This window comes from Panicum virgatum, chromosome 3K, assembly GCF_016808335.1.
Source record: "Panicum virgatum strain AP13 chromosome 3K, P.virgatum_v5, whole genome shotgun sequence".
NCBI lineage: Eukaryota > Viridiplantae > Streptophyta > Magnoliopsida > Poales > Poaceae > Panicum > Panicum virgatum.
The window spans coordinates 62,782,130-62,809,893 of NC_053138.1; the positions used below are offsets into that span (position 1 = coordinate 62,782,130).

A 27,764-nucleotide genomic window follows, 5' to 3' on the forward strand; every position below is an offset into this window, starting at 1 on the left:
ACCTCCCGAAAACCCTAACCTAATTCATTTCCACACCACACCACACCACACCCGACCCCAGGCTCCCATGGAGGCGGCATCTGAGGCCGGTGGCAGCTTGCCGGTCCCGCTTGCCTCCTCGCTATCCTACGCGTGGCGGACGGCACGACGGTTGATATGGTTGCCGGGCGGAGGCAAGGGCGGCGAGGACCCCGAAGGAGGTCGGGGTGGCTCGCCGGCCTGCAGCACGCGGTGACAGGTCTCGCAATAACCCGTCATGCTGTATTGCAAGGTCATGGTGCCTTCTCCACTTTCTCCTCCTCCTCGTCTCCTCCTGTTTCCTCCGCTTCGCCGATTCGAGCCTCCTCCTGCTACTCCACAGCCTCCGACCTGCGCTCAGTCCGTCCGCCGGCGCCGATTGAAGCCTCCGCCTGCAGATTGACGCCTCTGACCTCTGCAGCTTTGCGATCCCCCCACCCCATCCATTCGTGGCTGTTTCCTCTGGTACGCCTCTCTGCCATGCCTGCTCCTATTCTTTCCCTTTGCTAGGCTGCTAGCGCATCTGCTTGTGCTTGGAGTTGGTGCTCTGCTCTGCTGTAGTGCTGTTAATAGAAACATAGATTGACCCGATGAAACGACAATTTGACATGGTTGTATGTTCATTGACACCAGAAGGAGAGCTACCTCATGCTAAGAAATGTCCCTAAATAGTATTCAACATTCAGCCCGATTCCATTTCTCTAAATGGGCCACACAGCCCAACAACTAGACCACAGCCCAACAACTAGACCATGCAGCTCCTATCCTCCGGCCCGCACTGCTACTCCGTGTGACCCCGCTGCCCCATGCCGCCCTCGCTCGCCCGCCCGCCCGGCCACCTATGCGCATTCTATGTTTTAACTTAGGATTCTATAATTTCATACATGGATTCTATGATTTCACATGGATTATAGGTTGTTTCAAGCATTCTATGCTTTTCAAGGATTATAGGTTTTGAAAAAAGGATTCTATGTTTGAAATATGAATTGTATGATTTCATAACTTAGGATTATAGATTTCATAACGGAAGTTTGAAACGAGCCCGCCCGACACGTCTCCGCCGCTCCCTACTTCCTTTCCCTACCTAGAGCTGGGAACCCCTGCGTTGCGGGCGTCCGAGGGATCGCATTCCTCCTTCCCGGTACCCGCCGCCGGAAGCCAGCCCGATGTCCCGCCGCGGAGGAAGTGCCTCGAACACGCGCTGCATCGTTTTCGTCCGGCAGCCGGGGTCACCGTGCGCCGCAGCGACCCCAAGCCACGCCCCCGTTTCGACCCTTCTGCTTGCAGCACCACGTTAATGATTCGTAACGTCCCCAATGGTTTCAGGTGAGGCTGCTATTTTTTCTCCTCCTCGTGAATACATATCTAGTAAGCGCTACAAACGCAAGGACGTGTTGATTTGTGCAAGCAATCTTGTTCCCTGGCCGGTCACGGCACGAAGCAGAATCCAGCCAACCTAAAGCGCCGGAACCATGGTTTCCGGAGCACGGCCTTGGCGGTCAGCCTGCGCTCCGGGTTTGCGTCGAGCAGGCCGCTGAGAACCTCGAAGTCGGCCTCCGAGAGCACCTCCTTCGGGAACACCTCCCGCAGGCAGCCGGTGTACGCGGGGCAGCCCTTGTCCCGCAGCTCGGCCGCCAGATCGCGTGTCGCCAGCCTCTGCAGCCCCGGCCACTGGACGATGCCTTGTGTCCCGACTGTGCAATTCATCTTCTCGAAGACCTTGGCGTCCAGGTCGGCGCCCAACAAAGGCTTGCCGTTGCCGGCGATGAGCTCTACCATGATGCAGCCGAGCGCTCACGTGTCGACCCAGCCGTCGTAGTCCTCGGAGCCGAGGAAGATCTCCGGCACGTGGTACGGGCTCGGGCTCGGCCACGCCAGCGGCGCGGAGCCGGCTCAGGTGTGTTAAAATGTCATCAGATCCTTTCTAGGCACGAGTTCTTGAATGCTTATGTATACTTTGTTCCTGTAGAAAAGGGCCGGCTCTGAAATACACCTACCCAACCTCCATCCTGAGGATGATTCAGAGGCACCACCTGCGCCAGAGTACTGCATAGATGCTAGTTCTATTGACAATTTCGCAAGGTTCGTGATGGGGACGTGGGTTCCCGATCTTCCATCAGGTTCTAGATAACTCTCGTTGTAGGCGAAGCACGACACACCGATCCGGCTTCAGATCCTAAGACCCGAACTGTGGCAGAACCGCTCGAATTGATCCGGCTCAAGTGCGCTAACCATCACTATAAAGGTAATCCCGGCTAACACGCACTTCAAACGGAGTAATCCGACAGTCCAGTCGGGTAAAGTCCCGATAAAACCACCTGAGCTGCATTCGAAACCCAAAGCTTACATACAACTCACACGAAGGTGAGTCCAGAGAGTACAATATTTCACAAATATATTACATTACCGAGTCTTAACTTAATTATTACAAACCGAGTTTGAAATCTTAAAAAGGTACTTGAAATTCAAATTGAAAGTAGTTCAGAGTTCAACTGCAGCGGAAATAAAGCGAGTTCTAAACGACGATACAAGATGTCATGATGAAGCCCGTACATGACATCACTCGGCATTGTCATCGTCGGCCGGAGTCGGATCCCACTCCACCGACCAACCACGAGGTAAAGTACACGGCCCAGTCAAGCTAGCTATTTGACCTTCAAATGTATTACCTGAAAACCAAGTTGAGCCACAAGCAAAGCTGAGTATGCTAATACTCAGCAAGGCTTACCCGGCTATGGATATACTTAGCCCACTATCTAGACATGCAAGGCTTTTGGCTGGAGGGGTTTGATTCGCCGGAAAGCAACTAAGAGTGAATCCTTAATTTCAAATTTTAGCTTCAAAATTCTAGTTCAATTAACCATTCTAAGTGAGGCTCGGCTTGGCCTTTATAGCGGCCTGGGAGAGGGGAGGGAGGGTTGGGAAGGGCCGGGGCACTGCAGGGGTGAGGCGCACGGTAAGGGCGAGAGCGGCGCAGCGAGGCAGCAGCACACAGTGGCGTGGCCGGGCGGCGTCGCAGCGAGACGGTCAGGCAGCGGCGGTGAGTGCGCGTCGGGGCGCGGCGTGCTCGGTTGGAGCGGGGTGTCGGCAAGCTCAGCAAGCGCAGCAGCAGGGCGGCAGCAGGGCAGCGAGCGCGGGCGGTGCAGCGGCGCAGCGAGGGCGGCGCTCGAGTGCTCTGCCACGCGCGCAGGGAGGAGGAAAGGGAGAGAGAGTTGACTTTGATTTTTCTCAAATTTTTCAATGGAAGCTCGAAAAAGTTTGAAAACGAAAGTTGTTCAAAATTCAAAATCCTACAACTTTCATTTCAGGCACATTTCCATTTGAAGCTCTGTTTGAAAGTTAAAATTTGAAACTTAAGGTAACCAAGAATTCCCTACACAGTTTGTATTTCAAAATTTTCTCCAAATTTTGCATGGCAACTTGAAAAACTGTGAACATGGAAGTTGTTTGTCATATAAAATTTTACAACTTTGGTTTTAGGCAAAAGTTTATTTAAGCAACGGTTTGAATTTTACCTTTTAGGCCTAATTAAAGAATTTTCAAAATCAATATATGTTATAAAAATTGAGTTGAAACAACTTATCATTTCATGTGCAAAATTTTATTTTCTCCTCTTGAGCTCAACTAGACTTTGGTTCATCATGATGTTTGTGAGATGCCTATGCAATTTCATAAGCATACTCGCAACGGTTAAAAAGTTATTCACGTGTTCTGACTTAGGGTCAAATTAATTTGATATGTTTTAATCCTAATTTTTGTTTATAACTTCCTTGCTCGTTTTAGGTCTAACCCATGCTGAATTACCATTAACAGTTTGGGTGTGTTCTCTCAGTGGTTTAAATGTTACGAATGGTTCCTGAATTAAGGTTTAAATTTTGTTAACACGTGTATAAACATGTGTAGGTGTTCAAATTAAACCCACTTCAAAATGCATCTTCGGAGGATTAATTCTTAATTAGCGTTTTAATAAGTTGTGTTGTCACAGCCTACCCCCTTAAAAAGAATCTCGTCCCGAGATTCGGGTGAGTAAAGTTAGAGAGGAACGTGCGTGTACCTTGGAGTGAGATTAGGAAAACACGAAAATTTTGGTTTAGATACTTTCAGTGGCGCACGTGGCTTCGTTTTCGGTGTGGTGACTCCTGAGGATCTTATATGTACATAATTGAATAGTTGCACTGGCACATGCGTAGCATGGAAAACAACAGGATCAATTCTACTACTATTTGAGGCATTTTTAACCCGAGATCTTATTATGTGGCATAAGCAAGGTTTTCTCAAGACATTCTTGCTCAAAGTTGCTTTTATTTTAATGGAGTTGATATTGGTTTTGAGAAAAATAATGTATTATGGAAATGCCAACTTGCCAGGAGACTGTTGGTACGAGGTGGCAACTTATGGAGCAGATGTGTGGTTGCAATTAGTTAAAGCACCCATGGGATCAATGTTTGCGATGACGCAATGCACGGATGCGATAACCTATGCATTGATGAAATAATGTACATGGTGTGAGGCCTTGGTTATGATGTGCCGGTCATGATGCATGACTGATGGTGCACATGTTGGAATGCATGTTAGCAACCGTGGGAGTCATGCAAGTACTCCTTATTATTTTTATTTTGACCTGAATTAGAACCCAAGTCATCACATTATGCAGGTTGCGAAAAATAGTATGTCTCAGAGTTGCTATCGCGGACTATGATACCAGCGCGCACCTAGTGACACAAGCGTATGGCTGTAGTGCATACGAGGCCCTAGGTTCCGTCGCGGCACCATATGTCAGTGACAAACACCACAACAAGATGAAAATATAGCAACCCAAATACTGTGCATGGCTAGGAAGGAAGATAGGGCCTGGTGAAAATCAGAAGTCCTTCCTAGATGCATATGATGTTAATGGAGACGGAGCCCCAAAAATGCAGGTGATTTGGCAATGGCAATGCCACAACCATGCATGTAATGATCCTACATGATATTCTTGTATTTGTATGCACCATTTTTAGTTTTCAACAGAATTATATGAGCAAGAAGAGCAACTGAGATTTCCTGTAACTCATCCGAGGGAAGCACCTTTACTCATCTTCGAAATACTAACTAGGAGCTAGGTGGGTTGGATAGGAGAACGTACCCTTCCTTTCTGGTGTACCTTCAGGAAGATCGGCAAGTGTGGTGACTTTGACCCTTCGTTGCAGAATAGTCTGTCTCATGTCCTTATTCTTGTTGCTCTGTATAGAATCTTGACCCTGTTTTGGCCGTCTGGGCTAGGAGCAGTCTCGAGCAAAGTGGTTAGGATTCCCACAATTGAAGCAACATTTCATCTTGCTTGAACCACCAGGCGGTTTGTTAACTAAGGATGTACTGGCAGGCACACCTATTGAACCTTTCTTGGGCGTAGTGCACCTGGCAAGGTCCATCGTTTCCCGGACAGGCGAGCGAGTTCTTGCTCTTAGGACGGTGTTGGCATTAATAGTGTTGCTAGTCTGCTGTCTACCATGTGGAACGAATTCTGTACATGTAATTTCCCATCCAGCCAAGTCTATGTCGCTTGGGCCATGCTTGAGAGTCCGACACGTTAGTTGGTGATCCTTAAGCTTCATCGGAAGTCGTGATGGTGGCATTAGAGAGTCGGAGAAAACATCCTTTGTCTCCGTTATCTCCTCATTGAGCTCTTGATAGCCTACAACCTGAGGTTGGTGGACATTGTGCCCATCCGGTTGAAAGTGTTGTTGCAGCAGGAATTGACCAATCGCTACCTGTCCCTGGACAAGCTGTCGAAGCAGAACAGTCTGGACATCTATGAATTCAGCCAGGTTGCACGGTGGTGGTGGCGGTGTGGGCTGTTCACTACCACTAGCACTTCCTAAGCCTTTAGGGGTATCGCGTATCCCTGGATCCATCTGCAATGTGCAAATTTTTCCTTTAATTTGGGATCCACCATAATTCCGTGCTGAATAGGATAAGTGTGGAAAGATGTCGAACTCAAACGATCACAGACACGCTGGGGGCAGAATACTTGTCTTTACCAGAAAATTCATATCTCCCGCTCTCTTCCACCAAAAATTCTCAAATTTCACCCGAACATGCCTAAGATAGTTGTGCCCAACTTTGCTAGTCAACCCTTGGCTATATCAGACTCTAAGATGGTCATATCTTTAGGTTTTCCAGTGACTGTCCACCCAGAAATTCCAGCAAACAAGAGCTAGTGAACTGATTGTGGTAAGCCAAAAATTGCCAAAAATTACCAAATTTTAACAGTAGCTAGATGAGTAAATTTGCTACAAGTTTTGTGTTGAACATTTCTGCAAAATACTTCTCTCAGATGGCCTAAAAATTCGTGCAACCGAAGTGCTCAAAACTGACAGAAAACAGGGTGTCAAAGTTTCTAGTGTACCCCTATGTATACTAGTCGAAAAATTCTCCAATTTTAACAACAGGTAGTAGAAAAATTTTGGAGTAAATTTCTCCTTGTGCACTTCAGCATATAAGGTCCTTGATATATCCAATAAGTCCCATCTCTCTAGATACGACAGAAAAGACAGATTTCTAGATAGACCTTGATCGAGAGAAAAGAATCATGCTCAGATGCAAACCTTAATATTCCCAACTAATCCACATCCATTTCCATTGGCTTTTTGTTTATGATCAAGATGCATGCAGGTCCTATTCGTCATCACAAGGAAAACAATTGACAAATAGCTTTGGACTTACGGGGTTAGCACCGGTGGCATGGCACAATTTACGTCTCTCCCTATATATATTTTTAGCCGAGTTCTAACCGTTTTTAACTTAGGTAATCGTGGTTAGTGTACCTGCAGAAAAAGGACAGATACATATTCATTGAACCTTTCATGCCAGCACACATGAAAGCGTCCCCATACATTACCGCTCACTATAGAAGCGGCATCCATGCGTCCAACACTGCATGGACAGTGCTCATACGCTACCGACGCGACGTATTCACGGTCTCTTTTACTCCCAATATAATCGACCGATGGTCGGTATATTGGCAGCAGCTCAAGTAGGCCACTGCTTGAGCGCAGCGTTCGGTTCGCATCACCGACGGGAAGGTCAGACTCCCTCAGCTGACTGAGTATACTTTACTCCCAATATAGCCAACTAATAGTTGGTATATTGGCAGCACCTCAAGTAAGCCACTGCTTGAGGGCAGCGTTCGGCTCGCATCACCGATGGGAAGGTCAGACTCCCTCAGCTGACTGAGGATCCTTACCGTCTTACCTTAGCGTAGGTGCATCGTTACATAATGTAAAGTACTGAATTTAAAGTACAGAAAGAAATGTGCTGGAAGTCAGTCATAAATAAACCATAAGTTAGATAGCCACCTAGTACTCCCATAATTTTTCCTAGGGCTTTACGTACTATACCCGATCCTTAGCCAACCAACGTATTTTCCAAACGCGATTGTGTGGCTAAGTTTTAAATAAACTTTTGAAATCTAGTCGCACTCTCGGGTGTGCGCTTTGTTCGGCTCTGATACAAGCTGTGGCAGAACCGCCCGAATTAATCCAGCTCAAGTGCGCTAACCATCACCATAAAGGTAATCCCGCTAACACGCACTTCAAACGGAGTAATCCGACAGTCCAGTCGGGTAAAGTCCCGATAAAACCACCTGAGCTGCATTCGAAACCCAAAGCTTACATGCAACTCACACGAAGATGAGTCCAGAGAGTACAACATTTCACAAATATATTACATTACCGAGTCTTAACTTAATTATTACAAACCGAGTTTGAAATCTTAAAAAGTTACTTGAAATTCAAATTGAAAGTAGTTCAGAGTTCAACTGCAGCGGAAATAAAGTGATTTCTAAACGACGATACAAGATGTCATGATGAAGCCCGTACATGACATCACTCGGCATTGTCATCGTCGGCCGGAGTCGGATCCCACTCCACCGACCAACCATGAGGTAAAGCACACGGCCCAGTCAAGCTAGCTATCTGACCTTCAAATGTATTACCTGAAAACCAAGTTGAGCCACAAGCAAGGCTGAGTATGCTAATACTCAGCAAGGCTTACCCGACTATGGGTATACTTAGCCCACTATCTAGACATGCAAGGCTTTTGGCTGGAGGGGTTTGATTCGCCGAAAAGCAACTAAGAGTGAATCCTTAATTTCAAATTTTAGCTTCAAAATTCTAGTTCAATTAACCATTCTAAGTGAGCATCTATCCAATAGCATACATGGTGGAAAACAATTATTTTTCATCATTCATCCATATTCATCATCCTCATTGTTCCACTTCTTACTCTATGTGGCAAAAGGGTTAAGCAGTCCCAATATCCGTGAGAGGCGGACGATTCGAATCGAATTTGTTAACCTGGCCAGGCAGACCTAAACACACGCATGGGAACAGAGTCACCCACGCAACAGTTCCCTTCAATTCCCGCTTCACGGAACAGGCCCACCGCCCTCAAGTACAGCAGTACGACAACTCTGTACTCGCCATTAGCTAGATGTGAACGAGTTCAAGACGGTGGGGAGTATGTTCCGGCCTCGGTTCAATCCAGTACTTAAGCTTACCGATTACCATATTCTCGGCATGTGGCGTTCAAACTCTTAACCACCACTACCACACACTGCGACCTTAACCATTTTAACTAAACAGACGGGGTATCACAAGTACCACAACCCCGCCCGCGAACCTTATAGTTGCAGTATGTAGGAAACATTCAACTCTTATAATTCTCGCGAGTGATAGGAAATCACTCGACTTCTACCGAACCATTAGCCTAGCCATCTAGCGACCTATACATGCTAGTATTCAAACATATGTACTTAAGGTTATGCAACTAGGGTTCCAAGTAATTCCTATAAACTTAAATGCACAAGTAGATAGGAATATAAGCAGTTGCATAAATTTATAATAGATAGGACATGCTCCGGGGCTTTCCTTGCTAAGCAAAGTTAGCCTTGGGCTCTTCCGAACTTTGGTTCGGGTCTTCGTCGGCTTCAGTTAGATTAGTTTGGGCTTCACGCTGCTCACTCTCGGACTCCGGCACCAGCTCGTACGTACCGTCGGCGAGAGTAGGCGTATCTATATGGAATGCACATGCATGAGTTGTGTGACCGTAACAACTTTTTATTTACTTCACTATAAAGTTGTAGTCCAACAAAACCCGAATTGGAGAATGAAACACTTTCATAAATATTTTATTGGGCAAACATTCATCGAGTAGTATTTTATTTATACTTAACTCACAAAGGAGCTGGGTTTGCTGTTTTTCTTTTAGAGACATGCAAAAAAGTGTTTTTCATTATATTAATACATGGAAAACAAGGGAAAACTATACCTAAAGCTAAAAGCATAGAATGGTGTTGATATTTTTTTATGAGAGATTATTTACTAGGTCACTAGTGTGCAGTAAAATTTTTAGGTCATTTGATGTAACAAATAAATCAGACAAACTCATGAATCTATTACTACTAGAGTACAAAAACAAATCTCTAGGGTAGAGAATGCAAGTTCTGGTAATGAAATTTTACCAGTAGGTTAGATTCCTTAAGATGAGCTTGTGGTAAAGTTTTCATAATTTATTGAGCTATACAGCCAGTATATGAATTTAGATTCCTCTCCAAGGCATTTATCTAACTAAAAAAAATCTACAGAGTAAACTACTTAGTTTCAGTGGCTAAAATTTTACAGTAATGTTCATGTACTGAAAACCAAGCTATAGTGAAAATATGAGATTTTTCTAATGAAGGAAACTAGGTCTTTTGATTTACAAATTTCATTCATGAATAAATCAAAAGGACTAGTTATACATTACTAAAAGTTCCCAAAATTTTTATATAGCATCTAGAAACTAAGTTAAGACTTCTGTAAAATTTCAGCTCAAGAAAACTAATATAGAACCCTGTGGATTTAATTCTATTTAACATAGGCATAAACCAAGATCTAATGAAACATATAGATAGATTTGTCAAAATGTCCTCAAATTTTTACAGTAAGTTACTCATCTAGGGTATAGCACACTATCCAAAAATAAACTAAATATCATGGATAGAACTTGAGGTACATACAAATGTGGATAAAACTAATATTTAATCTAGAGATAAAACTATTGGTCAAAAGCAAAAGTGGATTTAACAAAAGTTGTAGATCTATGTGCAAGGATTTCATAACAGTTGAGTTTATATTTTTCCGATTTTTCTACGATTTTCTACGAATTTGCAAAGTTTGCTGTTTGAAGTCCAAGTACATTTTGCAAACTAACCCCTGGAAGTTTTGTTTTCCTTGCAGGGAAGTCCCTGGCCGGACTTGCAGAGCAGAGGACCGGCGGCGGCCGGGTTTCCGGCGTGCTTGCTCGCCGACGGCGAGGGAGATGTGGGGAAAAGAAGGAGGGGGCCAAGAGCTACCTAGGGGTGTGCTTATTGGGGTCGGGGAAGCCGGATTTGGGGGTCGCCGGCGGTGTAGGCGGGCGGGGCGGCGAGGTTTGCGGCGGAGGTGGTGTTCCGGTGGCGGTCTGGGGGTGGGAGCAGGCCGATGAGCTTCTCAGGATGCAGGAGATGCTCGTGGTTGGGTTGAGTTAGCTCGGCGGTGGCCTGTAGGGGGACCTCCACGGTGAGGCCACGGCCGGCGGCGACAATGGTGGTCGCGGCAGCATCCTAGGGCGTGGGGAGGAGAGCAGGGGCTTGGATTGGGGTGGAATGGATAGGGGAGGAGCCGGAACGCGTGATGCGTGACCAAAAGAGGGAGGAGAGGGGCTGCAGAGGGGAGCTTGGTGGTGGAGCTCGGGCGGCGGCCATGGCGGGCGGCTGTGGCTTGCGTTCCGGCGCGGGGAGAGAGCGCAGGGTGGTCGGGAAGCTTCACCAGGCTGAGGCGACGCTAGTGGAAGGGTCGTTCGGGGTCGTGAAGGGGAGAAAGGGAGGGCTCCATGGCGAGCCTTGGCTGGCGGTGGCAATGGTGGGCGCCGACGAGGTGGGTAGCTCTGGGCACGCGTGTGAGGCTCGGCTTGGCCTTTATAGCGGTCAGGGAGAGGGGAGGGAGGGTTGGGAAGGGCCGGGGCACTGCAGGGGTGAGGCGCACGGTAAGGGCGAGCGCGGCGCAGCGAGGCAGCAGCACGCGGTGGCGTGGCCGGGCGGCGTCGCAGCGAGACGGTCAGGCAGCAGCGGTGAGCGCGCGTCGCGTTGCGGGCGTCGGGGCGCGGCGTGCTCGGTTGGAGCGGGGCATCGGCGAGATCAGCAAGCGCAGCAGCAGGGCGGCAGCAGGGCAGCGAGCGCGGGCGGTGCAGCGGCGCAGCGAGGGCGGCGCTCGAGTGCTCTGCCGCGCGCGCAGAGAGGAGGAAAGGGGGGGAGAGAGAGTTGACTTTGATTTTTCTCCAATTTTTCAATGGAAGCTCGAAAAAGTTTGAAAACGAAAGTTGTTCAAAATTCAAAATCCTATAACTTTCATTTCAGGCACATTTCCATTTGAAGCTCCGCTTGAAAGTTAAAATTTGAAACTTAAGGTAACCAAGAATTCCCTACACAGTTTGTATTTCAAAATTTTCTCCAAATTTTGCATGGCAACTTGAAAAACTTTGAACATGGAAGTTGTTTGTCATATAAAATTTTACAACTTTGGTTTTAGGCAAAAGTTTATTTAAGCAACGGTTTGAATTTTACCTTTTAGGCCTAATTAAGAATTTTTCAAAATCAATATATGTTATAAAACTTGAGTTGAAACAACTTATCATTTCATGTGCAAAATTTTATTTTCTCCTCTTGAGCTCAACTAGACTTTGGTTCATCATGATGTTGGTGAGATGCCTATGCAATTTCATAAGCATACTCGCAACGGTTAAAATGTTATTCACGTGTTCTGACTTAGGGTCAAATTAATTTGATATGTTTTAATCCTAATTTTTGTTTATAACTTCCTTGCTCGTTTTAGGTCTAACCCATGCTGAATTACCATTAACAGTTTGGGTGTGTTCTCTCAGTGGTTTAAATATTAGGAATGGTTCCTGAATTAATTCTTAATTAGCGTTTTAATAAGCTGGGTATAAACACACGTATAAACACGTGTAGGTGTTCAAATTAAACCCACTTCAAAATGCATCTTCGGAGGATTAATTCTTAATTAGCATTTTAATAAGCTGGGTTGTCACACGAACCTAGCAATCTTAGCACCACAACTCCTTTGGTTGACCTTGCCACTACCCGGTTGACCTTGCCACTAAGGCTAATTCCTGCAAGCGCAATGAAGAACACAAGCAAGAACTCGAAAGAACGCAGTTCAATTGAAGTGACTCTGCAGATAAATGTTTAATCTCACGAGTTGGGGTCTCACAAACCGATATGGCGGCGAAACTGTTCTTGACAGAATAATCAAGCAAAACCCAATCATCCTAGGCAGCGGCTACTCAGTTTATACCCTATAAGGGACGTCCTAGGGTTGTTGGTGGTGGCCAAGGGGGCGTCCACAACTTGGGCCACTTGGCCCGACACGGTACAAGGGACAACAACCCAAAAAACGGCGGCACAGCGCCCTGGCAGATTCTGGATGTCACATTGTTTCGACGATTCCCATTGACTCCTAATGAATTTGGGGAAAATGGTGTCATTTGAAGTTCCTTGAAATTATCTTTCCATCCATATAAAGAACGTCCAAAACGGACTCCGTATGCGACCTGGGCGCCATTTTTGGTGCGGGCTACTCCTGGACTCCGAGACGGACTTAAAGCCGAATTGATTGGGTTTCCAACTTGGCTTGGATGCCCTTGCTGACATCCTAAGGTGGTGGCCAAGGTGGAGGACTTCTTGGGTCATTTCTAAGGTGTTCTCCATGTTCTTGGGCCATGCTCCAACTTGGGCCAGGGTCCCAAGAGTGAATATCAAGCCCATGACGACAACATCGCTTCCGGCAAAAAACAACGATATATTGTCTTGATGATTCAAAGGTCTTGCCAACGTGATATTGAGGTATGACCAGATCTATTTAAAAGATTTTCAAACAAGCTTTCTATGAAGTCCTCATCGACCTCAATCGCACTCTGGATGGATGAGTTATGGCCTTCCCAATGAAGCATCATTGGGCTGCCGACGGACCGAATGTTGGATTTTGATGAGCTTACACTTTGAAACACAATTTGACCTTCAATCAAATAAAGACATGTACATGTGGAACCAAGTGAATTGTACCAAAAGTTACTGTGCAAATATTAAAACGAGCTCACCATATAATCAATGGTCGTATTTGATGGTGTCATATCCTCATCAGTTCATAAACCACAGTTGCCAACCTAACCTTTTCGTCCCATGCCTATTGAGCTCGCACAATAATGTTAAGCTGGCAAAAGTACCACTTTTTGCTGCTGACACTATACTTCCTCTTCAGGTGAAATGGATTTGACTTTTATTTAATAAAAAACTTTAAATTCTATTTAAAAAATAGAAAAGTACTGACTTCCATGTGCTTTTCAGGAGCTATCCTATGACTATGGTTATCGCTTGGACATTGTTGTTGGGCCTGACGGAGAAATTGTGAAGATGCCTTGCCACTGTGGTGCTCCTGATTGCCGGAAACGCCTCTACTAGATCCTTGGCGAAGTAATCAAACACCTGCCCACTTTGGATTGTTTAATTTATGGATTCTAGTTTTTTTCATGCATTCTACGGTTTTCAAGGATTCTAGGTTTTTAAAAAGGATTCTATGTTTGAAATATGAATTCTATGATGTTACAGCTGGATTCTATGTTTTAACTTAGGATTCTATGATTTCACATGGATTATAGGTTTTTTCAAGCATGCTACGTTTTTCAAGGATTATAGGTTTTGAAAAAAGGATTCTATGTTTGAAATATGAATTGTATGATTTCATAACTTAGGATTCTAGATTTCATAACGAAAGTTTGAAACGAGCCCGCCCGATTTCATAACATGGAAGTCAGTACGTTTCTATTTTTTAAATGGAATTTAAAGTTTTTTATTAAAGAAAAGTCAAATCCATTTCACCTGAAGAGGAAGTATAGTGTCAGCAGCAAAAAGCATTACTTTTGCCAGCTTAACATCATTGTGCGAGCTCAATACGCATGGGACGAAAAGGTTAGGTTGGCAACTGTTGCCCTTTCCTACGATTGGATCGCGTGTTGCGCGCCACCGCCTTAGTAGAGTAAAATGCGCAACCAGTCTTTAAACTTTTTTCGGTGTGTCATCCCGGTCCACAAACTCCTAATGTGTCTCTAATCAGTCCGTAACGGGTCCATGTGGTCTAATCTTTACTCAAAAACCCCCCGCAACTTTCTTTCTCGATAGAAACATCCCTCCACCAAAAATCAATCTAATCTACCGATCACGTTCCCAGAGATCACGTTCGCTTGCTGCCGCCGCTGCTTCTTCTACCGCTCGCGATTGTTCCCGTGCCCGCACGCGACTCCGTCCGTCTCCGAGGGCACGACCGCTCGCTGCCGTTCGCCAGGCACGGCACGGCGCGGCGCTCGGCTGCCATCCAGCGATCAGGCTGGCGAGAAGGCGAGGTGGGCAGTCTGAGTGAGCATGGTGGCGCAATTGCGCGGCAAAGGGCATCATGCGCCGGTGTACAGTAAGTTCCTCCATCCCTAATTATCGTATATGGCTGGTATACTCTATTGCTTATGTCATCGACGAAGGCATGCATGCATCCTGCTAGTCTGGCTACGGATTTAGTTTAGCGATGCCTTTTTTTTTGCTACTTTATGATCCACATCGTCGGCGCCGGCGCAAGGCGTGGGCGTCCTCGCCAAGGTCAGGCGGACGAGACCTGTGTAAATGTCAGCGGCACTTCCACCAATTAGTTTTATGTCCTTTTTGTTGATTTATGTCTTTTTTTTGCTGCTTTATGATCCACAGCGGCACTTCCACCAATTAGTTTTTTGACCCCTTGCAAATGTCAGGCAACATGTAATCTCGTTTTTTAAATTCAATCACACCATCATTATTTTGTGACCCCTTGCAAATGTCAGGCAACATGTGAACCTATTACCTATCCATTGCAAATATCCTCATTGCTGCAACAGCATCACATCTCAAAGCCAGCAAAACATGCACGCATGTTGAGTAAAGAAAAAATATAGCTCAACAGTCTGACTATTTTGAAGCTTTATAGTCTTCCCGTCTTGTTCCACTGACCGAATTTTCTACTGAAAGATAAAATGAACTTATTGCAAAGGTTGCATTTGTATATTGTTCACTCATAGTATATTTCTATCGACTTACTATTCCTGATAGGTTGTATTTGTAATCACTTAAATTTTTGCTTTATATGTAACTGCATGCCATCCAATTTTTTTCATTATATGTAAGCACTTCAATTTGTGTTGGTCATGTAGGTGACATCGGGGATCAGTTCACCGTTGAAGTTCACCGTTGGGGTTTTTTTTGTTGGTCATGCTAATCTAAAGAGATATGAGGAGCACGAGCCTTCCAAGTTCCAAGACTAATGATGGCGTGAAGATTGAGCGCGCGTGGAGAGAGAAAGTCTCACGTCGAGTCACAAAATGAATACTAATTTGACTGCCGAATCGGAAGAAGCGCTTATTCGGCCCCCAATGAGCTCCTGGTTTTTGGCCCTGTATGGATCCGGGGCCTAAAAATTAGCCCCCTCCTTTTAGCTTTTTTTCAACATGCATTGATGTTGCAAACACCAATTTTAAATGAGGTAGCAAAAAAAAACGGGGATTCAGTTCATATAAATTTGTTTGCCGAAAGAAAAGTGGGCATCTGTAGTAATATGGAAAAAGGTAAAGCAGACCTCAAGACAGACTGGCTTACTGTCGAAGTCTCGAAGAGTCTTCAAGGCTTGAAGCCCGTCCTGTGTCCGCTGCCCCAAAAATCCCCAATTCTCTATAGCCGACGGCAGCTCGCCGGTGCTTACCGACTAGCTTGGCAACTCCCCGAGAAGGGAAATGCGCCCCGCTTCCGCCTCCGCAGGCACAGCGGCGTCCACTGCCCGAGAGCAGCCGCCGCCTCCTCCATTGCCCCCCTGCTAATTGCGTCATTGTGCCTGGGCTGTGAGGGTTCTTGGCCACATGGATAGTTCAATGTTGACAAACACCGAGCCATCTGATTTGGCTTTGTGATTCCAAACAAGCAGCCATTTGATTTGGATCGCTGTTTCTAAACATTGAGCCATATGATTTGGCTCGCTCTTTCCAAACACAGAGTCATCTGATTTGGCTTTGTGATTCCAAACACAAAGCCATCTGATTTGGCTCGCTGCTCCAAATACGGTTTAGAGTTTAGGGTTATCGGCAACTTTTGGTTTAGATGTCAACATTCGGTACAGAACATACCTTCCTAGTCTACAACAGGTAGGCCTATATACTATCGGTATGTCTCATAACCTATCTCATTTAACATAAGTATGTACTCATACCATAGATTGCTGGGGCGCAACGAACAGCAGGGGGGGCACACTCACCGTCTCGCCAGCGTCTGCAGATTCTCCTCCTCTGCTGGGGCGGCGGCAGCGGACGTCAGGAAGGGGCACGTCGCCCCGCCGCCGCCCGCGCTGTACATGGGGCCTCCTGCCGCGACCCTGCTGCCACCGGTCTTCTGCTACTCGCAGTCGGTCCTTGTCGCGCCTCCGGCACCAGGGTTCGGCTCACCAGCCCCTGCGGTAACATAAGTATCTACTCGTACCGTAGATTACTGGGCGCGCAACGAACAAGGGGGGGCGGGGCGGGGGGGGAGCACACTCACCGTCTCGCCGCGCTGCCGGGGACGGACCACCGCCGCACTTGCCAGGACGCCGTCGAGGTGTGCTTGTCGCAGCCCGTTGGTGCGCAGCCCTGGAATGTAGTACAACCGCTCAAATTAAATCGGCTTAAGTATGCTAACTATCATCTTAATAATTAATTAAGTTACCACACACTTAAAATCATGTAAACTGGCAGTCTGTCCGGTAAATTCCGATTAAACTACTGTAATCAAGGATCGATACATACACTGGGAGGCTCGCACGAAGACGAGCACAGATGATACAAGCATACCGGAATTCTCAAATTAATTTACAACATAGAGTTTAACAGATCAGCTTGAAATACAAATGATAGAGTTCAAACGCAGTGAAATTTAAAACAGAGTTCAAGTTTAAAATATGATAGCTAAATGGACGACGATACAAGGTGAGCTTCGCATCTTGCCCACCGATATGCTGTCAACCTGTCCGAACTTCATGGAGAAGACGGGACCCACTCGACGGTCCAACCAGGAGGAAGAGGATGACGAGTCCACGAAGCACAGACCTCCTCAAAGTCAGCGGAAACACAACCTACTCATAAGGGTTACAACCACAATCCTGAGTATACTAATACTCGCAAGACTTACCCGACTATGGTATATACTTAGCTGACTCCTAAACATGCAAAGTTTTTGGCTGCTGGGTTTGTTTTGCTGGAAAAACTACTACTAATAGTGAGTCCTTACTTTCAATATTTTAGCTCAGGTTTAGTATAACCCTTACCAACTAGATTTGCTTAAATCTCTAGAGCACACATGGTAGATCAGATTAACCTATAAGATTATCACAATCAAACAACTTCATTCCATTCTCATTTCAATTCTTTACTACGATGTGACACAGTGACCAAGACTCTTATATCCGCGAGTCACGGCAAATTAATCCGATTTAACTTTACAAGGTGGACCTAACTCACATGACACATGCAAGCCTTATCGGGCCACTTGCGTCAACTGTTCCCAACGTCTGAACCACGCCTGCCAAAACCCAGGTGAGGAGCCCCACACGGCGAACACCCAGTGAACCCGAGGATGACTACAACAACCGTCATCATTCCACTCCCAGAGTAGCAAGTCGCGATTTAAAGTATCGTTGCAAATCAGGTAATTAGCTTTCTGGTTTCGACTACCTCCTACTTTCCGGCATATGGTTAGTACTGTTCAATCCTCGATCAACAATGCCAACAATGGTAAGGTCCTCAATCGACACAGGTGGAGGCTTACTTTCCATCCATTTCATACCCTTAACCAAACTCATCTCCGCCTGGTCTCCATTTTCCTTTCCTCATTGATTCATTCTCAAGGAACTTTGCCAAGTAACAAGGCCATATATCTCATGAGTGATATGACATGACATCACTTGACTTCTACCGAATCCTAATTAATAAGCATGGCAGTACTAACAACCTACACACTAGTAGAGTAACTGAGGGAACCTAGGGATCATGCATCTACGGTTCCAATCAACTCCTAGAAACATAAATGCACAATAATTATATAATAAATATTGAATACTGAAATTAAGGGTTATACTCCGGGGGCTTGCCATGCAGGTCAGCGGGGTTAGCGACTTCTTCCGGAGCTTGCTCAACTGTTTCTTCTTGCTGCTCTCCTGCTTGCGGCTCCTAGACTGGCTCAGCAACCAGCTCGTAGACTGCTTTGTTTTCAGCGTCTACACAAATGGAATGATGCCATGCAAGCGTTAGAGGACATAGCGGTGCAATGAAATGATGCATGAGTGCTTGTGATGCAATGCAATGTGATTAAAAAGAAAGATAGGACTGGACAATCATTTAAGGAGTAAACAAAGCAAACCAAAATATAAAGGAAACAGCTTGGTGCTGATGGGTGAGTTCAGTTTCCAAATTTGGTTTAGCCTGAAGTGTTTCTTTTAAAAAGCACTACTAAACTTTTTTTAGGAAAGCTAAGCACATGCAAAACAAGAGAGCGCACTAGGACCTTCATTTAGCTAACAAGCCAACATAAGCGAGTTCATAAAAACCACCAGCATTCTGATACTAACTGGTTTGACAAAGTTTACACATGAACCAAAAGAAGTTGCTGAAATAACATATGCAGAAAAGTATTTCTTGGCAGCAACATAAAAAGGAAAACTATAGCTAGGAACTAAACAAATGCAAAAACTTAATTTGCAGAAATATATGATCCAGCAACAAAATTTTACCATCATGCTGAGATATTGATTAAACATGCAACAACAATTTATCAACATTTATTGGTAACAAGAAATATTTATTTTGGCCTTAGCAAGACAAACTGAACAATTAAAGCCTTACAAACATGTACATAGATTCTGCACATGAAAAATTTACAGTGAACTACACATGTGAAGAGTAAGCTAATGCATAAATTTCATGAGTTTTAGACTTCTAGAACTGCAGCTATTATATAAAAAGCTTAAGCACAAAGTAAATGCTAATAGGGGCAAACTGACACTTCACAAGCATGGAAAATTTTTACTCTGAAGATCTGGATCTAACTAAACTAACAAAATTGAGTTTGCGTTTTTAGCATTTTTTGTGATTTGTTATGCATTTTACAAGATCTCAGCCGAATTAACTATATTAAGAAAAACCCTAAACCCTAAACAGGGCTGACATCCGAGCCCCACAGGTCAGTGGGAGGCCCAACCAGCCCCCAAGCTTGCCAGCACCATGGCCAACTCGACTCAGCCAGGCGCAGTGGAGGCGGCATTCCCGCCGGCGCGCAGCCTGCCAGTGAGGTGGCGAGCCTTGCCCGCGGCCAGGGAGGTCAGGCGGTGGCTAGGGGTGAAGCTAGAGGGTGCAGGGGGATCAAGCCCCCCTACCCCGTCACAAGCAATGGATACCCCCCCTTATACCCCCCAACTATTTTGTGAAGAAGAAATGAAGAAGAAAGGGGGAGGAAGAAGAAGAGAAGAGAAGAGGAGGAAGAAGAGCCCCCCTAGGTTTTGAGTCTGGATTCGCCCCTGGCGGTGGCGGTGGCGGTGGCGGTGGCGGCATGGTAGCTGCGGCGGCGCGGCAACGTTCCGACTGTGGGAGCGTCAGGAGTGAAAGGAAAAAGGGTTGGGGAGGAAGAGAGCGACGTGGCTGAGCTCACCGTGCACTCGAATCAAATGGAGCAGGGCCAGGAGATCGAGCTCGACGTGTGGGGGTGGCAATCCGGTGGGGCAACAATGGCAGCCGGCAGTGAAGGTGTCGATTCGACCGTGGAAAGGCTTGGTTAGGCTCGTGGAGGAGAGGCGTGGGTGCGGGCTGAGGCGAGGAGGCTTGGGGCACACCGAATCGAAGCGGGGCGGCGAGAGATGGCCGGCACGGCGCCGGCGGTGGCTTCCTCAACTCCACTTGACCCGAGCTGGATGAGGGGAGGAGGAAAAAGAGGATAGGGCGCTAGAAGAGATAAGGACTTGGTCATGCGGCGGGCGAGGATCGTCAGCGCTGGAGTCGTCGGCGCTGTGCTGGTCGCTGGCATGGGCGTCGGTACGGTGTCTCAGGGGAGCAGGCGAAACAAGGGATGAGTTTGAAATGGTTTGACTCAATTTTGACTAGTGGAAACTCAAAATTTTACAATGCAACTCCAATTTTGGCCAAAACAAAAAGTGTAGAGGAAGAAAAAGTTCTAAAACTTTGATGTTGGACAAAAATTGATTTGATCTTTAGATTTGGCAAAAAAAAAGGGATTAAGGATCACCTAACATGGAATGTAGCTAAACAATCAGCTTAAAACTAATAATAATGATTATGCTATGATTAGCGATTAAAACATAGGATTAACACTGGGGTGTTACAACTTGCTGGCCACGGGCCCGCCCTGCCCCACTGCCGGTGGCTGGTCCAAGACTGAGACAGAGTAGCACCGCACCCAGCGCGCCAAGGCGGGCCCTGACGGGCGGAGCGGCGGCAGGTAACGTGCCGCACTGTGTTGGTGTTCCTAACCCGCTCTGCGGCACCCTCGAGCACGACGCTGAGGAGGTCCCCCGTGGTGGCTTGGTCCAGCACCACCGCGACACGGAGCCCCAGGTTGCGACATGTCTTGGCGGAGGCCTCGGTAGCGACTGTGGCGTGGAGGCGGCGGCAGAGGAAGGCGACCTTGACCTCAACGCCAATGAGGATGACGAGTACGAGGAAGACATGGAGGCTGTGAAAAGACCTCGGATGTCACCTAGAGGGGGTGAATAGACGTTTCAACAAATTCTGCAATTTACAAAACTTAAACCACTATCAGCACACTGACCGGTCAGGCAGACCAGTCTAACAATTAGAATTGGCTGAAAACTCACCAACCGGTCAGATCGGTTGGGGTGTCCAGTCAGACCAGTCTACTGCAAAACCTACACAAATTAGAGTTACTTTTCCTCCTCGAGCTCTAGTACAAAAACAACTTGGTGTAGTGCCTCTAAAGGTAATGTTAAGTATATTTCAAGTCCCTGCACACACAGAAACAACACAACCAAGTAAATCGAAGTGAAAGTACAAATATGAAGCTAGAGCACAAGTAGTGAGGCAAACCGCAAAGGAGACACGAAGATTTGTTTCCCGAAGTTCAGATTTATCTCTGTGAATCCTACGTCTCCGTTGAGAAACTCGTTGGGCGTGAAGCCGTGAACCACTCCTCGTTTCCACTAGAGTTGATCCTTTCCACCAAGAGACAAACCTCCTAGACGACAGACTTGCTGTTGCTCACTATACTGTCGGGAGCTAGCCGGTGACGCCTAACCATCTTGGAGGCAAATCTCCAAAAGTAACAAATACAAATTAAAAGCTTTGACGTAACCAAGAGTGCTCAAGCTATGGGATTGCTCACTGCTACTCAAAATAGAGCTCTCACAATGCTCACACAGCTCACACACGGTTAATCTCTCAACCAACTAAAAGATATGAAATCTATTTAGCACAACTCACAAATAGTGTTGGGGAGAGCTCGCTGGTCAAAGAAATGGCTCTAAAAAGCTAAAAGATGCCAGGGAACCAACATCCCACGAAAGAGGGGAATGATGGGTATAAATACCCCACACTTAAAAACTAGCCGTTTGAACTGTCAGTATAGATCGGTCAGACCAGTCAGACTGGTCTATCTCAAAAACTAGCCGTTAGTGCTCTGACCGGTCAGACTGGTCCCCCGGACCGATCAAATCGGTCTGAGCCAGAGAGGACCCAAACTAGGCTAACTTGGTCCACCAAGTCAAGACTTGATCAACAAAGTTTCTCACAGTTAGTAACAGAGTTTCTCTCAAGGTTTTCTCACTGGGTAACCTATGAGCACTTTTGATTATTGTGATATTGTCAGACAATCAATGTTGTATCCCTTTTGATAGTACAACATACATATACTCAAGATTAAATTAGATTACAATTCAATCACTTGAGCTTTAAAACACTTCAATCTTGCCATACTTTAACTTTGTCAACCTTGGGACTTCAACATTGCATGATCTTCTCTTGAGCAAATCCATACTTGAGCTAGTGACTTAGATTTCCCATCACCTTTACAAATCTGTCCTTGGAACCTTAAGTCACACCAAAAAGTATTTGATGCATTGCATTGCTTTTTCTAACAAGGTTTAGATATGATACTTCAAAAATCCCACATATATTAACCACTTCACTCTAGCAATTTGCACATGGTAAGCCGTCGCTTCACCAAAGCTTGCTTAGTCACTCATACTAGTCATCTTGGTTGGTTTCTTTACCACTTACTTTCACCTTATTTAGTTAAGCTTTGCACATCAACAATATAATGAATTCCACTTTTCATTATTTGATTGCTTGTTCTTGATTGATAAACATATTCCATGAATTGCAAGCTTCCAATGATAAGATCAATGTGTAGCTCATAAGCATATGTCATTGTATTCCATGAAGCCTTGCAATATTTTGCTTCAACATTGATTTCTTGATGATCCTTACTTATAAATCTAGCATTGAACCACGGGATCAACCACTTGCTTGTTTTGCTTTGCAATCATACTTTCAAAAAATCATATATCAAATGTGCCAAGCCATGAATAGAAATCATTTGTTGCTATTGCATGAACACTCGTTTCTTGTTTATCTTCACACTTTGCTTGACATTCATCAATATTTCCTCTTTATTTGAATCCATAATACATGAGCCAACAATATAAATATTTTATAAATAAATTTCTGCTCATGATATCTCAGACAACAATGTTAGTCCTTTAATCATGTTGTCATTCAAATAACCAAAATTCATTGGGGGCCTAGATGCACTTTCAGGTTGAGGTTCCCCTGGTGTTCCTCAAGGAGCTGCACAGGCCAGAGGAAGAGAGGCCCCCCCGAGGAAGAGCTGCAGTGCCACCAATGCGCCCTATTTGTCTTCATGTGCCCCACTATGGCGTGCTTGCCCAAGACCAGCAAGAAGCGGCAGTGAGAGCGGCGGTGCCGAGGCCTGCGTAGTAGGTGCAGGGGCGGCGTCGACCAGGCAGTGAGGAGAGAAAGGGGAGGGGAGGAGTGGACTGAAAAGTAGAAGACGATAGAAATTGGAAGGGTTATTTTTATATTTGCACCAAGGTGGCATGCCACATCAGCATCAAACGTTTGCATGGCACATGTGGAACCTGCAATGGACCTCTTTGTACAGTTTGGGGACCTAAATAGACGATTTGAGAGTTCATGGATCTAGATGGAACTGCGGGACAAGTTTGGAAACTTAGAGTGTAATTACTAATTTATTTGTTCATGATCACCCATAAGTATGTGCAAACTTCCAAAAAAAAAGGAGGGAGAGAGATTTCAAACGTTCGGCCACTGGGCCTACATAGTCGGCCCATATAAAATGATCACAAGCCTCCTCAGTCCTCCCTATCTAGGCCTGCCCAAAAGCCCGATAGCACATCCGACTCAGAGAGCCAATACCTCAGAAGGGCCCACCCGTCCGCGCCATCCTGGCTTAAGTTTCGAAAAAGAAAGGAAATCCCCCCAAATCCTCCTCCCCACCGCCGCCGCCGCCGCCGCGATGGGAGGGGAGATGGAGCGATGCATCTCGTCCCTGTGCGCCTCCCTCTCCACGGTGCTCGACCACGCCGACTCCTCGTCCCGCGAGCTCGCCGACGCCGTCTCCCGCCGCCCCATCCACCTCGGTAATAACCACCTCGGCACGCGCGCCCCTCCCTTCTCCGCCCCTCTCTCTCTCTCCCCCCGCACCGCTCCTTCTCACCGCGTCGGGTCCCGCAGAGTCGGCGACGACCGCGTTCCTGCAGAAGCTGCACCGGCTGGAGGGGGCGGCGGGCGCGGACCTGCAGCACCTCGAGTCCATGGTCTTCGGCGCCGTCTCCTTAGAGGAGCTCCTGGGCCACTGCGGCGAGGCGCTCGACGTCTACGCGCGCCACGCCGACGCCATCGAGTCCCGCCTCGCCTCCTTCGGCTACGAGCCCCCCGGTATTTCTTACCTACTTGGATGCTTGTAGTTCTGCCCATATAACTTTATGCATGCTGGATATGGATGGTCACAAAATTACAGTATGTGGTTATTGAATTAGTAACTTTACTCTCTAAGGAAATCAACTGAAGACAAATATTCTGTAACATCTTCACTTTCTATTTCCTCAAATTATTACTTTTTCTTTCTTTGTCTTCTTGATCCAAAACGGACTTGCGGTGTCGTGATTCATGAACCATGGTAATAGCTATGTTATCACCGTGTCGTCTGCCTTAAAGTTGTGCTGTTTTGTTGCATCAGGAATTGCAGGAGGGAATATGCAAATTAAATTCATACTTTGGCAGCAACAATGCGTTGAATCAAGATGATACTGGAGCAATAGGGCTTGGTATGTGCAGTTTCTTCTCTTAGCCTGTAGATTTGAAAATGTCAAATGTTGTAGCACTCTGAACAGGGTTTTTAGTCAGGTTGCTGTTTCATTGAAAGATGTTCTTGATGAATTTCTGCTGTGGTAGCTAACATTTGTTGTGTTTTCTTCTGCTTTTCGTCCTTGTAGGGCGCAAAGGAAGAGCCTGCCTGCTAATGCTGCTGCGGATGAATCAATTAACTATGGAGACAGTTGATGGGTCTACCTGTTACACCGTCCGCAAGATGAATCAGTAGGCAATTTCAGAGTTCTGTGGGAAGCGGAAGGGGGGTGTGTCACACCCGGTTTTAAGGACAAAACCGAATGCATAACTATATGTATGCCAGGATCAAGTTTCATACACATAGAGACATCATAAGTGAATAATCAGTAACAGTATCACGAAAAAGAGAAACTAAAATAATTAAAAGACTATCAGAATTATACAGCTTATCCTGGAAACGAAGACTCCAAACTTCACAGGCAATCGACTGGGGGTTGCGTACGCCTAAAACTCAGCATCATCTTCAGAAAATTTCATAAACCTTCTCCTTCTGAGCAGCAGTAAGCAAGGGTGAGTACACTTATGGTTGGTACTCAGCAAGGCCACAAGAAATAACCAGAAAATGATTTATATCCATCTTTAAGTTTATTAATCATGTGAGGGTCCAAGCCGCTCTTGACCGTGAGCACGGCTAACCGGTTAGTTTTAACTCTGCAAATGTTGTACACTTTCACCACAATTCGCGTAAAAGTTCCGAAGAACTTTGAACCCAACCACGCATATGTGCTGATCAGGCACAATACCACACTTTCGATGTGTGATTGCATAGGGACGCTACGAGGCCTTTACAAAGAATCCATATATGTATGTGTTGGTCCCTGCCGTGCGGTCCCTCAGAAGACGCAGCTTCCTTCACCCGCTCCACAACACAAACTCATAACCACCAAGTGAAACAACCCCAACACAACATATAGTTCATCTAATTACTTAGCCAAGACTAGAGCCATATAGTATTGTGGTTGTACGGTTTTCTTGGGTGGTTCTCCATGTTCCAATTAAATTATATCATCTTGTAAATAAAGCATAGATAGAAAGATGGTTAGGGTCACTTGCCTTTCTCCAACAAAAAGCTACTCTTACTTCTTTTCAGCTTTTGCTCACTTGGAACTCTTGATCTTCAATCTTCGAACGGCGATCCTTCTACTCGGAGCAATCATCGGGCAAACATACAAAGCAAACAATAAGATACAACTAAGAATATTACACCATAACAAAAGAAAGGCTTTAAAAGAACGCACTAAAGGATAGAGCTCACTGCTACGGTTACGAAGGCGCAAGAAACACGGAAAACGGAGCTAAAACGGCGATTCTATGGGTTAACGGTGCTTTAGGGATCTAGTCGCGATTAACTATAGAGTTGAAGACTAGCGGGAAAGATTTGTAAGACACAACAAAGTGTGCTCATAGAGGATAACAAGGTCATAAAACTATCGCACACGTTGCAAGGATCACGTGAGCGCGAGAATCGATGAAAACGGAGTTAAAACGTGGAAGATATGGCTAAAACAAGGCACCAGGGACTTGTTTGTGAGAGTTTTGAACTTCCAGGGGCTAGATCTGAAGAAACCAGGGGCTAAAACCTAATTAGCATAGACTTCAAGGGCTAGCACGTAAAAACACCTAAGCAGGACTGCGGGTTCTATTTTGGAAAAACAGAGGGGTTAAACCATAAAAGAAAGGACTGGTTTGTAAATTATTTTCACCTAGCATGGACCGCGGGTTGATTTGCATGAAACCGAGGGTCTCTTTTGCAAAAAGTTCCTTAGTTGACCGGTACCTGGCTTGATTGACTCGGGTAAGATCTAATCTGCACCGTTGGATCTAGATCTGACGGTGTGGAGTAGGTCAGAGCGGCTCGGACTGGGCTCAGCTGGGTCGGCGGCTCGGCTTGGACGGCTGGCGGCTCGGAGCGCGCGACTTAGGCGAGCGGGACGGTTCGGAGGGTCCGGGCGGAGCCGGTGGCGGCGCACGGTCGCCGGCGGTGAGGGACGCGGCGGCGGGTCACCGGAGCAGATCGGAATCGGCCGTCCGGGGCTCGATTTCGAGCGCGGCTAGGTTGGGAAGCGAGCGCGTGGCACGACGGACTCGAAGGCGGAGCTTGCGCGAGGTAGGGCGAGCAGAGCAGGCTTGCGGTGGCGTAAGGCGGAGGGGCGGCGCCGGCGAGGAAACTCGCGCAAGGGAGAGCGGAAGAGAGGAAAAGAAAAGGGGCGCGACGTTTCTCACCCTGCGGAGGAACTCCAGGGACGCTCGGGCGTTGAGGGGAGGCGGAGGAGCGGCGATTCGCGGCGGCTCCGAGCTCCAAAGCTCTAATGGCGGCGCTAGGGTTTGGAGCGGAAAAGGCGGCGGTGGTTTGCGAAGGAAGGCAAAGAACACGGGCGAAGCTATAAATAGGGGCGGCCGGGGATCCTTGGAGTGCGCGCCAAGGCAAGGAACGGTGGGGCGTGCGCGGCCGGGACTCCCTGAGCTGGAGTGCCGCTCGGGCGGAAGGAAAGGGACGGGCCCGACGGGCGGGGCCCGCCTGTCGGCCGGGAGAGAGAGGGGGCGCTGATCTGGGCTGAGAGAGAAAAGTGGGCTGGCGGGAGGGGGAGTTTGGGCCGCGGGAGAAGAAAGAGAAAAGGAGGTGGGCTGGGCCGGCTGGGCTGAAAACGTTTTTCTCTTTTTTTTCTCAAAACCAAACAAACAAATTTAATTCAAATTCAAACACAATGATTTGAATTCAAATTGAACTTCAAACATTAAAACAAAGCAAGGAGGCTTGAAAACAACACACAAACAACTTCATTTTATTTTTTAGAAATTCAAACAAGCTTTATTTATTTCCTCTAAATTCCCTGCGAACAAAAGAAAATGTTGCAAAATTTTAAAACTATGAGAAAATTGTTTATTTATTTTTAATTTTAATCACATCCTGAAATCCAAAAATTTCAGGGTGTGACAGGATGACTCCAGGCACGGAAACCTGGTGGAAACAAGATGCTTCATATCTGTACAATTGATAGCCTGTTACTATTATGTGTTGTGATGTTCTTTTTGTGTGTTGCAATGTAGCTAGTCTGGTTAAAATCTTTTGTTGTATTAATGTATACTGAAACTCAGTTGCAAAGGCGAATTTGATTACCCGAGCAGAAGGCTCTTCTGCTCATGTTATGTTCATCGTATTT

The 27,764-nt window shown here is 46.3% G+C and overlaps 2 protein-coding genes across 2 annotated transcripts; one reads left to right on the plus strand and one right to left on the minus strand.

The window, feature by feature from the left end:
• LOC120701154 lies at positions 1-27,756 on the plus strand. Its single transcript, XM_039985297.1, has 6 exons — positions 1-483; positions 22,960-23,834; positions 23,929-24,157; positions 24,412-24,521; positions 24,690-24,832; positions 27,545-27,756. The coding sequence occupies exons 2-5, from the start codon at positions 23,450-23,452 to the stop codon at positions 24,794-24,796; spliced, it is 831 nt and encodes a 276-aa protein (XP_039841231.1). The 5' UTR covers positions 1-483; positions 22,960-23,449; the 3' UTR covers positions 24,797-24,832; positions 27,545-27,756.
• Positions 1,447-1,797, minus strand: LOC120701153 (putative cyclin-dependent kinase F-2). Its single transcript, XM_039985296.1, has one exon. The coding sequence runs from the start codon at positions 1,795-1,797 to the stop codon at positions 1,447-1,449; it is 351 nt and encodes a 116-aa protein (XP_039841230.1).
• Positions 27,757-27,764: the final 8 nt, after the last annotated feature.